At 40.1% G+C, this 14341-nt stretch overlaps 1 protein-coding gene across 10 annotated transcripts in view; it reads left to right on the top strand.

Moving 5' to 3' along the window:
- Positions 1-14341, top strand: part of EPB41L3 (erythrocyte membrane protein band 4.1 like 3) — a 137801-nt gene that overhangs the window by 116501 nt on the left and 6959 nt on the right. For 2 of the 10 annotated variants that reach the window (XM_018039683.1, XM_018039681.1), the window contains exons 13-15: positions 1772-1825; positions 4035-4070; positions 4809-5000. In XM_018039683.1, coding sequence (XP_017895172.1) covers positions 1772-1825; positions 4035-4070; positions 4809-5000 — 282 coding nt within the window. Of the gene's footprint in view, positions 1-1771; positions 1826-4034; positions 4071-4266; positions 4333-4808; positions 5001-13526; positions 14229-14341 lie in introns of all 10 variants that reach the window. The other 8 variants (XM_018039684.1, XM_018039680.1, XM_018039685.1 and 5 more) reach the window with 6 other exon arrangements.

Raw genomic sequence — 14341 nt, 5'->3', positions numbered from 1 at the left:
CCGCAGAGTTAAATAGCAAGAATTAGAGCTGGTGTCATTCTGACATGAGACCCCTCCCTCTTATTATTAACTGTGGTGCTAATTCCAGTGCCAAGATGCTTGGAATGCTGCTGAAGTGAATTCTAAAGGCATAGGGAAAGTAATGTAAGGGGGAAGAGAAATACTTTGAAGAACGTTTGAGGCCTTTGACACAACTAGTTAGCCCTCTGAACCAAGTCATTCTTACTTGTTCTTGAAAGCCTAAGGTTTCCTTGAGTTGTTCCATACCTTTCAATAGCAACCTGCCTCTGTCTTCCTAAATCAGACTGGCCTTGCCCTAGACTGTCAGTTGAAGCCATGCTAATGTGCCAGCAGGGATCACCTGATAAGAAAATTAATAGCCACCCACCGCCAGGTGTTGCCAAGATGGTTAGATCATGACAGCTCTCAGTGTGGTTTCTTTACCAACCTATTGGAAAGGGTTTCCTGCCCCGCTTAGGCACGGGAGCATGTTGCCAGGATGGAGACTCAGGTGTCCAGGGCAAGCGTGAGCTGACAGTTCCTTTTCTTTCAGGAATATAGGAATTGAAAACTTAGGAGCAGGTCAAAAAGTCAAGCCAGCCAAGAGTTGTGTCAACTTAACCGTGCCCCAGCCCTCCCTCTTGATAACCCATGGTCTTTGCAGTGAAAGATCTAAGAGACAGATTCACAACCTTAGAACCCCGAGTTTTGATTGTCGTTTACAAATTATTAATCACACAGCTTCATTCAGGGGAATTTTAATAGTTGCTAGTTTCGAAGGGAAGGTCAGTTGATATTATGTGAGATGTTTAGGTCTCCATTTCAATGGCCATGCCTCTTCTCTCCTCCAGAAAAAAAAAATTAATCAAAGTGTTTGTTCTAAATCATAAACATCTATAAAACAGATTAAAAGTCAGTCCTGAAATTCCTATTGTAATTCTCCTGTGAAAACCTAGGCTCTGTAAGATGCTGTGCTTTGTTTTATTTGTTTCCAACTAAATGTCTCTCTCCCTCCCTCTCTCCTTATTTTTCATCACTATGATTATTATTTGCTTCATTTGAATGTTTATTTTGGAACAAGATATTCAAATTCCATACTTTTATATACCTCTTTCTATTGGAGGGTGGGACAAAGTAAACAATATATAGTCTTAAAAATATCTAGTGACCAATGCTGCTTGCGAGTTAAGTCACACTTCCCATACGTGAAGCATAGGCCAGAGTCACTGGCATGTGCTTGTCATAATTAAAGGGTAATGCAGATAGCCTGATGGTCTTAGAGGGATGTAAATTATCAAAATGATATAAAAAATGAGGGGCTGAAAGTCCAGTGACTATTACAGTAGCTTTTTATTTAAATGTACTTGTTTATTTACCTTTCAATTGTGACCTATTGCACTAGAATTTTTTAAAAATATATAAATTGCAATTTTATTTGCATTTAACAGTTTTAGGTCTTTCTTGGGGTTTCTGTTAAAAGGGCGGGAGAATGACGCAGCAGCAGACATGGCACCCTGGCTGACGCACGTCCTGCGGTTCAGGCGGGCCGTGTGCCGCTGGTCTTCCTCCGAGTGTCTCTGCTGATGGAACCTGGCTCTGGCCTTCCTTTGGCATTTGTTTGCACCTGCATTCTTGTGGGAAGGTAGTGCAATTTTACAGGGCACAGAGAAAGGGACTGGGCTCTCGGACCTGGACATACCCGCTTTGACCAGATGATTTGTTTTCTCTTCCTGCCTTTCTCCTGGAACCTGATCACCTCTGCCATCCACAGACGGACAGTGAGCGCACAGACACAGCAGCTGATGGGGAAACCACCGCTACTGAGGTTGGTACTCTAACTGAAGGGCTCGGCCAGTTGCCTGATGAAAATGCTCTGAGGGCTAGCTCTGTGTTTATTAGCAGCTTGCACTTAGCATTTTGGCATTTAGAGTGGAGAGAAATGCTACCTTAATAATGGGAGTTAAAAATATTCTGCCGCCTAGACTGCTGGTTCTTAAACTCTGGCCTGCATCAGAGTCACCTAGAGTTTTCTATTCGCGTTCAGAAGAAGGTCTGGGGTAGGCTTAAGAATTTACATTTCTAACAAATTCCCAGGTGACAGTGACTCTGTCGGTTGTGGGGTTGCATTTTGAGAACTCTTGGCTAAACTGATAATACATTTTAAAAAATGTATTCCCTTAACCCACAAGTTTAAGTATGATAGCCATAATAGGAGGGGAAAAATATGGGGGGAGGGTCACAATTAATTTAAGTAGCTTGTTGACTGAATACAAATACATTTTAAAATCCTAAATGATCAGAATGCTTATTAAAATTATAATACTTCTCTTAACTCATTTTTTGTAGGCTGGATATAGTCTAGGTTACTCAAAAGAAATGAATTCCCCAGGGAAGAGAAAATTAGCAAATTACTGTTAGTACTTTATGGGAAAAAAGAAAAATTATCATATTGACCAGTGATAGGAGAGAACCTGTGCTATTATTTAACTTTATTAATTTTTAGGGTTCATTAAATATGTATATGGCTTGTTGTTTTTTAAATCTTCTCTATCAGCAACTAATTAAGATATCTGTAAAAAACAATATTTATTTCTAGTAATGGAAATCAAGATGTTCATTTCCTAAAGTGCTAACAGAATTTATTTTTCACTTTGCTGTAGTGTTTACATTAGGTTGTTCTTTACATTATCCAATCATAATATTTTCTAGTTAGGTATTTAGGAAGAAGTAAAAACAAGTAGTATTTACACATCATTTCATTGAAAATATGTTCAGGAAAACTTTTCAAAATGGAGTTTAATTGTTTTTTTCCTTTGGAAATGCCAGAGTTCAATTCAAAGCTTGGAAATAATCATTTGTTAATTTAAAGATAATGCTGGAGAATTACTAGCAGTTTCTTTGAGGCAGTCACATATAAACTGATTACAGTATAATCATTTTCTATGCCAAATATCCCAATTGCATCTTAATTTTGTGAGAATTAGTTACAGGTAGCTACTGATACATTCAACAAATTTCATTGTAATCCTAACGTATGCTATAAATGAAAAATATTTTAACAATACTACTTTAAATTTTCTAGCAGTTTTAAAATTTGTTTGTATTACATTTGAAGCATGCAAGTGAAGACATGTAACATAGATAGATTATGCATTTTAAAAATAAGACGAAGAGCTATGAACCCACCACCATTGTAGAGTCAGCATGCCACCAGCCCTCTAACGCTTTTTATAAATACTCCCTCTTCTTTTTTCTGGAGCTGGTTGTAACAGTAGTGCAGAGTGGGGCGTTCAGGTTAGACAGTCTAGTCCCCATTGAAACCAGACAGACTCATCTTGAAGGCAGCCTGCTCCAGTATCACCTGCTTCTCATCCATAACTTCAGTCTGGACCGCCTCTTGTGGTTGATTTTGGACTTGAGGGAGGTTTACTTATTTATTTATTTTAATTTTCTTAGTTACCCGATATCAGCCTTCTCCTCTTCCTAAATTTGTTTAAAAGTATGTGGGCTTAACAAATTCAAGGTTTAAAGAAATTTTTTAATGTGAGAACCTTTGTGTTAAGTTCTTTGTGCCTTACTTCTCTAGTCTACAAACTGGGGATCATAATAGCTAACCTCATAGGATTATGGTAAAAATTGACTCAGAGAGAGGACTCATCATTGGGTATTCATAGTCGTTGGTGAATTTTAATTTTGATGTGGCCTCTCACACTTCTTGAACCGTTTCTAATGTAAGGACAACCCGTCAAGTCCTAGCTGTCACCTCCCACGCAGGGTGTATGCTTGTCATTCTCGGAAGTCTCCAGGTTGAAGCGACCAAGACCCACCAAGCAAGGAGTCCTTTGCTTTCATCATCTTATTAAGCTTCATAGTTCATAAGAGAACATTGTGGTTCACATATAAGAAAGAAATGTCCTCCAATATAAGCGTAGACAAGTGTCCCCGCGTAGCTGGCTTATCTAGACCCCATCCTTCCATCTCAGAGTTGATGGCATGGTAAGACTTTATCTCCCACTCTTTCTTGATGCTGGCAGTCGGACCAGGAGGAAGATGCAGAGCTCAAGGCACAGGTAGAAACTCAAAATGGAACAAAAGCCAAAAAAAAAAAAAAAAGCGGCGTGTGATAAGTCACTGTTGGTCTCCAGTGTTCAGATCTTCCAGCATGCTCCGTGGCGGTGACCGTGTGTTGATGCCGTGCTCAGGGTGGCACTTGTTTTTGTGACTTATCATGTCCCTTACCTTTCCTTTCTTTTCCACTTTTTTCAGAATAGTCTGATTAAGCGAATAAAGGGTGAAAATGTGTATGTCAAACATAGTAATCTTATGTTAGAGGTTGGTATTGGTATATACCAGTGCATGCTCGTGTGTGTTGGTATTCCTCCAGGGGCACACCTGTGGGCTCGTACCATGATGCATGAAGGGTGTGTTCTCACCTGTGACTACGTGCGGTTGACTTCTCTGCTTCCTTTGATTCCTTCCTGTCTCCCCAGATGTAGATCCCCTTTCCTGTGTGTGTATTTATTTTAATTCTCTGGTTCCGTGTGAATTACACTCTTTACAGTTGACCTTTGAAACTTTTGATTTTTATGCTTGTGTGATGTAGATTTTGTTTTCCCTCGCTTTTCCTTGGAAATATCACATTTTCACCAGAGTGTTTGTGGTAGTGTCATGAACCCTGATCAGAATTTTTTTTTTATTTTGACTACTAATGAGATAACGACCTTACTTTTAAAAAGAGAGCGAGCACGTGTGGAAAGGAAATCAAATGTAAAACGTTGACTGTTGGATTCTCTATGTTCTGAATGTAGGAGCTAGATAAAACCCAAGACGACCTGATGAAACATCAGACCAATATTAGTGAGCTGAAAAGAACCTTTTTAGAAACCTCCACAGACACTGCCATCACGAACGAGTGGGAAAAGAGGCTTTCCACCTCCCCCGTGCGACTAGCCGCCCGGCAGGAGGATGCGCCCATGATCGAGCCGCTGGTACCCGAAGAGGTCGGTATTCGGGCATCAGGTTGCACTCATCTTCTGTTGACTAGTGTCGCTCCTCTACAGGGTCTTCAGGGAAGGGATCTGGAAGACTTCTGAGTATAGACTCTCACCCCTTGTCTGTGTATAACCTGTAAAATGGTTGGGTGGCCAGGGAGCGAGTAGTCTCATCCCATGGCGCCTTGGAAGGACCCTCTGGTGCAGGGCTGCTTGTTCTAGATTGCACAGCTAAGAGACTGACCTATTGTATGAATTAACTCACTGTCACTTTTTCTGAATGTACTTTCGCTGCCTGAAGAAATGCCCTGAAGGCCCATAACCGTTTCTCATCACTTGCAAGATGAGGCCTGTTGAGATGGTCTAATGTTTGACTGAACATTGTTCTGGAGTTGATAACATTTCAGGACATATTTTCCTTTGGGAATACTATACCAGCCTTTTACTGGTATTTGACTTTTATTTATAACATATATATATACATATAGTTTTTTAAAAACCGGTTATTTTAACTGACATATATAAACATTTATATTATGATTTATAATCAGTTTTTATTTAATTTTTAAAAGGGAAAGTAAAGGCCAGATTTTTGTTTATAACATATATATATACAGTTTTTAAAAACTGGTTATTTTAACTGATTTATATATATAAGCATTTATATTATGATTTATAATCAGTTTTTATTTGATTTTTAAGAGGGAAAGTAAACACCAGAGGTCTTTTTGAGTAAGAGCTTTCCACATAGAACGAATACTCTCTTTAAATGTTCAGCGAGAAGATTCGGCTGGTGTGACTTCAAGGCGCCCCGATGTAGGACCCAGAGCAGCAGTGGTACTAATCTGACTGTAGACTAGCAAACACGTCATCTTTCTTTGTCTGTCTGTCAAAAGAAGTCATTTTAGAAATCAACTTCTTTCTAGCATCACATTGATTAACTTCTTTCTTACCAAGATTCCTTTCTTGAAAGACATTTGTCCAGGAAGATGGGATAGAACAGAATAAAATTAAAACTTAGGCCCTTATGGTAGAAAACTCCTTTTTAAGCAGGAGTCTATATGCAATGCTTAGATATTAGTCATTTTCTAAACTTCCTTTGAAAGCTATTTATCTAAAGTGACCATAATCATGACTTTCTTGACAGTTCTAGTCCCACTTTTTAAAAAAGGACAAGGTGTTATCTCCATTTCAGTCATTTTGAAAAGGGCCTTTTTATGCAGAATAAATGAAAAGTCCAGTGACCAAAATATTCTTGTACCATTGGTGGTGGTGGTGGTTTAGTCACTAAGTCATGTCTGACTCTTGCGACCGCATGGACTGTGGCCCACCAGGTTCCTCTATCCATGGGATTTTCCAGCCAAGAATACTGGAGTGGATTGCCATTTCCTTCTCCAGGGGATCTTCTCAACCCAGGACTCAAACCTAGGAATCGAACCAGGTCTCCTGCATTGCAAGTTTCATTCAGATTGTTTAGAGTTTCACAACAAAAAGTTTCAGATTTTCCAGATTGATTTAAATATTTTAGTTCCTGCATTAGTAAGACTGTCATTCATGAGTTATGGTCAGATTAGTTTTATCATCATTGATCAAGTTTGATTTACCCTATTTCTTTTTTTCATATTAATTTTATGGGTTTTTTTTTAATTGGAGGGTAATTGCTTTGTAATGTTGCATTGGTTTCTGCCATACAACAATGTGAATCAGCCATAAGGATACCTACGGCCCCTCCCTTTTGAGCCTCCCTTCCACACCCTACCCCATCCCACCACTCTAAGTTGCCACGGAGCACCAGGAGCTCCCTGTGTTTTACAGTAACTTCCCAGTCACTATTCTGCGTATAGCTTACCCTATTTCTATAAGGGCTGGAAATAAGGAAGGACACATTGGCTCTGAAGATGACCGATACTGGATTAAGTTACAAAAGCACAAAATAAATTGCCACTGAAAATGTCAAGCCTCTCTTCCTCTGCTGTCACTTAAGGACTTGAGAGGTAGCAGGCTCTCTGAATGGAGGTTCAGGTAGTTTGCTTGGAAAAGTTAGAGTGGTGATAATAAACCAGGGACTGTAGAAGTCTAGGCCATTAGACTAGTAAAATAAAATTTTTTCACGTATTAAATCCTCTTAATTCTTAGAGAATAACATTGATGATCCCACCAGGCTCCTCTGTCCATAGGATTCTCCAGGCAAGAAAACTGGAATGGGTTGACATTCCCTCCTCCAGGTGATCTTCCTGACCCAGGAATCGAACCCGTATCTCCTGCATTGCAGGCAGATTCTTTACCGCCTGAGCTACCAGGGAAGCCCATTGATAAATCCAAAGAACTTTGATGACTTGAAGAGGTGATGGTTGGAAATACTGAACTTGACATGGATATGGCTGCATGTCCTTGCCTTGTCCTTGTTGATGCAGAGAAACTACAATAGACCTAGAAAGGATTTTTTTTTACTAAAGGATTAAAGGATGAAGGAAACACATCCTCTGCAGAAGAGCAAGTGCTTGGTTTCCATAGCCCAGGCATCAGCAACTGACTTAGTAACTGCATTTAAGTGTCTGTTAGATGAAGACTTGCTGGATGTAAAGAAGAGCTTCTTAAAAACAGGGTTATCAACTCTGTTATCAAAGGGGCTCTGAGAAAGCAGCTCTAAGTAGCCTCAAGTCCCAGAAGAGTGGTCCTTCCTGGGCTGGGCAGTCAGGGCTGTGCCCACTTCTCTTGCCCTGGGGCCTTCCATCTAACACTCCTCCCCAGTAGGATGACACCCAGTTTACACTCATTTGAGGGCCCCGAAGACAGCCCTAAGAACTACCCTGCAAGTTCTTATCCTTTAAATTCTTCTTCATTCTATATTCAAACTTAACATGGCTTTCATTATTGGTTGTGTGAAAAGCCCAAAAGATAATTGTGTCCTCCCAGCCAGCTAGGCATATGCAAAGCATATTTGTTTAAAAACACGTAAACAGAAGATATTCATCTTAGAGGCGAGGTATTTTTCTAGATAAATTACTCATTTGATCTTACCCATTCGTTTAATGTATCTCACTTTAATTAAACAGTAATTGGCCAGTTTTAAAAAGAGGTCTAATTATTTCTAAAAGGTATTTAACTTAATTTTTTAAAGTGACATCTCAAAGTAATACTATTTGTGTCAGAAGGGTAAAGGAACTTTGATTTAGTGACCCCAAGCTTAGTTGGATTTTTTTTTTTCTGGCAATCTCAGTGATACAGTGTTGTTTTGGAAAGATAATATAATGACCCCTGATTTTTAATGAACCATCTTTTTTCTTTATCTATGGTGGTCGAACCCTAAGTAAATCTATTTTGCTACCAATTTATGAACAATTAAGCAAATTAGGGGTTGGAAATAAAATGAGTTAGTAATGGGATCATATTCTTAGAATATAATGTATGTTTAATGTAAAGTGTGAATTTTATTGCCAGTTGTTTCGCATTTCAAATGTTTGAGTTCGTAGTAGACAAGAGGCCACAATGTCCCAAAGAAGCAAATGATAGCAAATCCTCCTGAACTTTGTAAAACAGACAAACCCGCGCATAGAGCCCATGGAATGGAAGGTAGATGGATGAGATGTGAAGGGTGTCGGGTACATCTTCTGTCCACAGATATGTCCCATGGCAGCCTTTTTGTGATGCAGTCACAGGCCTAGTCCATATCAGGGGAATAGTGAAAGTGTTAGTGGCTCAGTTGGGTCCGACTCTTTGCGACCCCATGGACTGTAGCCCGCCTGATTTCTCGATCCATGAAATTTTCCAGGCAAGAATACTGGAGTGGGTTGCCATTTCCATCTCCAGGGGATCTTCCTGACCTAGGGATTGAACTCTGGTCTCCCACATTGTAGGCAGATTCTTTACCGTCTGAACCACCAGGGGAATATTCCTTCATGGTTATATGAATACTGAGAATTTCCACATTCTAACCACCGTGCAATACAGGGTAACACTTATACATTGCCAGTGCTGTCCCCTTTTCTAAGGTGGCAGGCAGTTTTACTGATATATAAGCTTAGCACAATCAACCCTCCCTATTCATGGATTCCAGACTGTGCACATTCACCTATTCACTGAAATTTATTGTGATCCTAAAATACTAAACATTTTCATGATAATTTGCAGACAGGGGCAAAGTGGTTAAAAGATAAACAGTTGCTCAAGGCATCCTCAGATAAGGCTCAACAGATACCAAGTCTCAGGTCTGATACTGTAAGCACGCGTCCTTTCCATAGCCTGTTGAATGCCACGTTTCTGCTTTTTTATGTTCTTGTTGGTGATTTTCACTGTCTAAAATGACCTCCAGGCACAGCACTGAAGTGCTCTCTAGTATTCCCAAGTACAGGAAGGCTGTGATGTGCCTTATAGGAAAATATGTGTGTTAGGTAAGCTTTGTTCAGGATTAAGTTACAGTACTGCTGACTGTAAGTTCGATGTTAATGGATCAATAATATATATTAAAGAAGTGGTCTTTAAACAAAAACACACATAAAACAAGGTTATGCATTGATCAGTTGATGAAAATTTCATGACCAGAGGCACCCAGGAACCTGACCCAGTCTTTCCCCTAGGAGCCATGGTTCAGCATTCACTAGTCCAGTGTTCACTGATTCAGTGTTCATGGCAACTTTATAGACCATAATTGTCATGAATACCTAGAATCAGCTCTCTTTATGCATTTTTCTGCTTTCTTGTCCAAGTTTACTTTTGCTAGGTCTCAGATGGCCCTTAAATTGGGCAAAAAAAAAAAAAAATCCATTCACCATGGATCATCTATACATGCTAGAGACAATCATCTTTATTATCTGAATCTGACTTCTGTGACTTTGCATTTAGACTTTGGGGTGCAACTCTGGATGCATATTACAATCACCTACAAGACTTTTAAACTACTGATACCTGGGTTCTGCATCAGAGTCTGATTTAATCAGAGGTGCACCTCACACATTACTCTTACTTAAACGCTCTCCACAGAATTGTAATGCACAACCAAATTTGAGAACCTCAACCCAAGCAGAAATGAAAGTCACAGCTCCATAGAGACCCTTATGAGCGAGTAACAGCTCTGTGAATTTTGCAGGCCACTATAGGGCCTTGTGTCCCAATTATGACATAGACATGAATGTTTAAGTAACTAAATGAAATAGAGTGTGCATCTGACTCTGTCTTGAAAGTGAAGTCACTCAGTTGGATTCGACTCTTTCAGACCCCATGGACTATATCCCACCAGGCCCCTCCATCCATGGGATTTTCCAGGCAAGAGTACTGGAGTGGGTTACCGTTTCCTTCTCCAGGGGATCTTCCCTACCCAGGGATCAAACCCTGGTCTCCCGCATTGCAGGCAGACTCTGTCTTAACCCCTAGTAAATGTCTCAATCATTAGCTTCTCTTTATCAATACCTCTTCACTTCTCTTTAGTCAAACTCACTGGGTTGAAGTCGATCATGCATAGGATTAATGGTAACATTTGTCCCCTCATGTTACCCTTTTCTGTTATAGGGTATGCACAATTCTGAGTGCAGACCATGTGGACATTTTTAATTACAGACACAGACGTTGTTAAAATTAGTTGATGTCAGATAACAGGATATGCTGAAAACCACTGTTTTCCTGCTGCTGGGTCTTTTTTTTAAGCTTTCATCCTAGGAAAAACATTTAGCTCAGTGATTATAATTAGAAGCCTAGTCTTGGTATTCTGAAAAGTACCTATAATTTCAACCTTTCCTTCCTGTTTCTTATTTCTGTTGGAAAAAGAGGCTCTGATTGAAAGTTTAAAGCATAAATCCACATTTAATGATTCCACAGGGTACAGTTTGTCTCTTCCAATATCTTTCTCCAAAATGGGGCAGGACAGAAATTTTTTTCCCCTTCAAAACGTCTTCTTTGTTCCTTATTTAAAAGGAGCATCTGAGAGCAGTGCTATCAGAATCTGTCAGCAGGCCCTTCTGGAGAACACTCCAGATGCTCCTCTATAACCTTTTGCAGGAAAATGATTAAATAGAATACTGAAAGCTTTGTAAACACATACACAGGAATTTTAAATACCTCTGATAAAATTATACTGTTTAACAAACAGCAAGAAGGTTTATTTTCAAAGTTCCATTCATCTTGATACTCTGAACTCTGTTACTATTTTTAAACTGCTTCACCAAAATGTCCTTTCTATCACTATTCTGTGGAGTTTTATTAGCTACTGAGCCTGTACAGAGAGACAGGCTCAGTAATTATTGTATTGTCCCTTGAATTATACATTTTTAATACTAAAGAAAGAAATTAAAATAGATGAAAGGAAAATACCTATTTTAACATGACATAATGCAGTGTTTTTCTCAAGTTTATATGTTAAAGACGAGTATGATTTGAAGTACTTAATTCTTCACCAAGATGTTCTGAAGCTGACTTTTCAGAATTACTCACCATGTTATAAAAGTTCAAATAAAGCTATAATCTTGAGTATATTTTATGTTTATTTGTAGAATAAAGACCTCAAGCTAGACTGGGTATTTCAGATTAGTAGGTAATACAATGATCCGTATTCCCTTCCTCTGCATCAGGCAGCTCTTCAGTGCAGAATATGATGAAGAATTTGTGAGAAATGGAAGTGAGGATTTATTCCCAACTTATTTTTTTTAATCTTAGCATTTTCATTGGAATACTCATTTCTACAGTATTGCAGATGACAGCCATATAAACACCTATTGAGACGCCAGGAAGTCCTTTATTCCACTCTTGCATGTTCTGTGTTTGTAGAAATGAGAAATGTTTGAGTTCTAAAACCACCAGAGAGTCACAGAATAATCTGTTTCACTTTGGAAATAATTATTCAACTTTGACATTAATTTTCCAAATTAACAGACAGTAATTCTTCTGGGGAAAAAAAAATGAATGACTGTTATATGTGTAGCACAAGAAAAGAGCTCTCTTCCTAACTTGTTTTTTTGGAAACTGTCTGCTTCCTCCTCTCCCATCCAACCCCCTTTATTCAAACAGACTGAAGAAGAAAGGGAGATTTCAGAAAAGGTTCTATTTTTGCAGCAAGGAAGCTCTCCATTCTTTGAGTCTCAGGTAAAAAACAAACATTAAGGAATCAGAGGGAATTGCTCCTCAGATTTCAGTGTCATTCAAATATCTTTAGTTTTTTCTTTCTTTTCAAAATTTACCTTGCTTGCCACCAAGGTAGGTATATCATTTTTGCCTAGATTCCTGGGAGGGAAAATAGGGAATTTTCTTACTATTTTAGTTATCTGTTAGCCATCATTTCTTTGTGGCCTTTGCTTCTCAGTGATTATGTCTGTGTTTGGTCATTGAAGCATTATGATTATAGTTTGTAATGATATTATTGGGCCTTTTTGCTGTCTCTCTCACCCATAGAGCCATGGTAATTCAGATGACCTTGATTGACTTTGAAAGTTCTGAACTTTTACTGGTTTTCCCACTAGCAGAGTGTGACACAGAAAATTCAGGAAGGAGACTCAGCAATCTCTGTGTTTACCTCTCGTCAAATCATTTTCCAGAAAACTGTCCCGTCGACCCTAGAGGTTACTTTTCAATTCATTTCATTTAATCCAGCACCAGTCTGTAGATGGGTCTGTCATCTTCTTCCTTAAGCCCCGCCCCCTCCAATTTTAGCTTCAGGCTTTCAGGCAAGGATAAATAAGAAAGTAAAAAACATCCGAGATCAAAATGTAAAGCAAGGCATTCCCCTGCTCCTGGCTTGGTTTCTCTTCCCTCTGTAACCTGTTAGACTAAGTCACCTGCTAACCTCTCCATAGGCTTCCCAAATACAGAAGTTTCATAACTCCCATTTCTTCTGCCTTTTTGGAACTAACACTAAGGAAAGTGGCAAAGAAACTCCTGAGACAATGAACTTTGGTTGTAAATAAGTTCAGAACAATGTGCAGACAAGTATAGCCTATTTTTTTTAAAGGCTCTGAACAATGTGCTAATGGTGGGAAATAGTTCATTACCATGCCTGGAACACAAGTGCACTCAGTATTTATGGATAATAAGTGCTAGAGTGGATTCCAGCACCCATATAAGGAAATATAATTCACAAACACAGAAAATGATTTTCACAGAAGTTTGTGGAAATGCTGGCACGTACTTTGTGAGAACAACAGATGTGAAGTGCAGTGTTCTATTTTACATGGAAAACAGTCTTTTCTGTATCCACCTAAGTAAAGCTGAATAACATGTACAACAGCTTCAAAAAGGTTTTATAATCTTGAAATACAAAATGACCAGACATTGAGTATAAGATCATATATATTCCTTGCAAAATTTACCACTAAAGTATTTCAAGAAATCTGAAATTGCAGGTCTGCAATAGATCATACTCTGAGTTGAAGGCTAGAGTTATCAGATGAGAAGAGATTGCAGCTGTAATTAATAGATCACAACCCCTGCCCTGGACACTTACCTCCCAGACCGAGTGTAGCTCTCATCTAGATTGCCTTTTTTAGAGGATTCTTATTTTAGAAATGAAATACCATCAGAATTTCTAATTTAGCTTTTATATTTCAAATATAGGGCACAGAGGATTGGGTTATTGTAGACAAAGTGCCCACTGAGGTAGCTGATGGTGATTCAAAAAAGACTGTGACGTACAAGGTGGTGACCTTGAGCAGTAGAACTGGTGACATCCCCACCGACCTCTTAGGATCGAGCACCGTGAAAGTGCAGAGCTTTGAAGATTTGGCCCAAGAAATGCACTTGAAGGAAGAGAACAAGCAGAAGATATACACTCTCGGAAAGTCCTATGACACCGTGTCGGGAAAAATTGTCACGATGACCGGAAAAGGCAGAGAAGGCGAGAAGGTGCTCTCGCCCTCCACTGTGGAGCGGGGACTGGCCGAGTCCATAAAGACCCCCCTCGTCCTGGCTGAGTTCGAGGTCCTGGGAGCTGTGGCCGAGGACAGGGCCAGGAGGGGGGCCGAGGTCCACACCCCGAAGCGGAGGCTGTCGGAATCGCTGGCCCCCATCAAGGAAGCCGAGTCCCGACGGCAGAGCCCAGAGGACGATGCTGTGGGGAAAGCCCAGGTGCCCAGGAGGGATGCCGGCCCGGAGGGCCCGCGACTGGGCCGAGCGGAGCCCGAGGCCGAGGCCTTGAAGGTGGGGCCCTTTGGTCCCCGCAGGAAGAGCCTGTCCGAGTGGAGGTACTCGCAGGAACCAGCCGTCACCGTCGCCACTGCCCGTTATGTCGTCACCAAGTCGGCCGCATCCCGAGTCGTGGTAACCGGGGCCGCCTTCGGGCCGCCGTTTCCGATTCCAGCATGACTGTTTGCAGAGGCAGCCCTTCCACCCCAGCCTTTCCGTTTCTCTGGCTGTTTGGCTTATGTTGAGAG

This window comes from Capra hircus, chromosome 24 (assembly GCF_001704415.2).
Source record: "Capra hircus breed San Clemente chromosome 24, ASM170441v1, whole genome shotgun sequence".
NCBI classification, from domain to species: domain Eukaryota; kingdom Metazoa; phylum Chordata; class Mammalia; order Artiodactyla; family Bovidae; genus Capra; species Capra hircus.
Note: the sequence above shows the minus strand (reverse complement) of the source record. Positions and strands in the feature narration are given on the sequence as shown.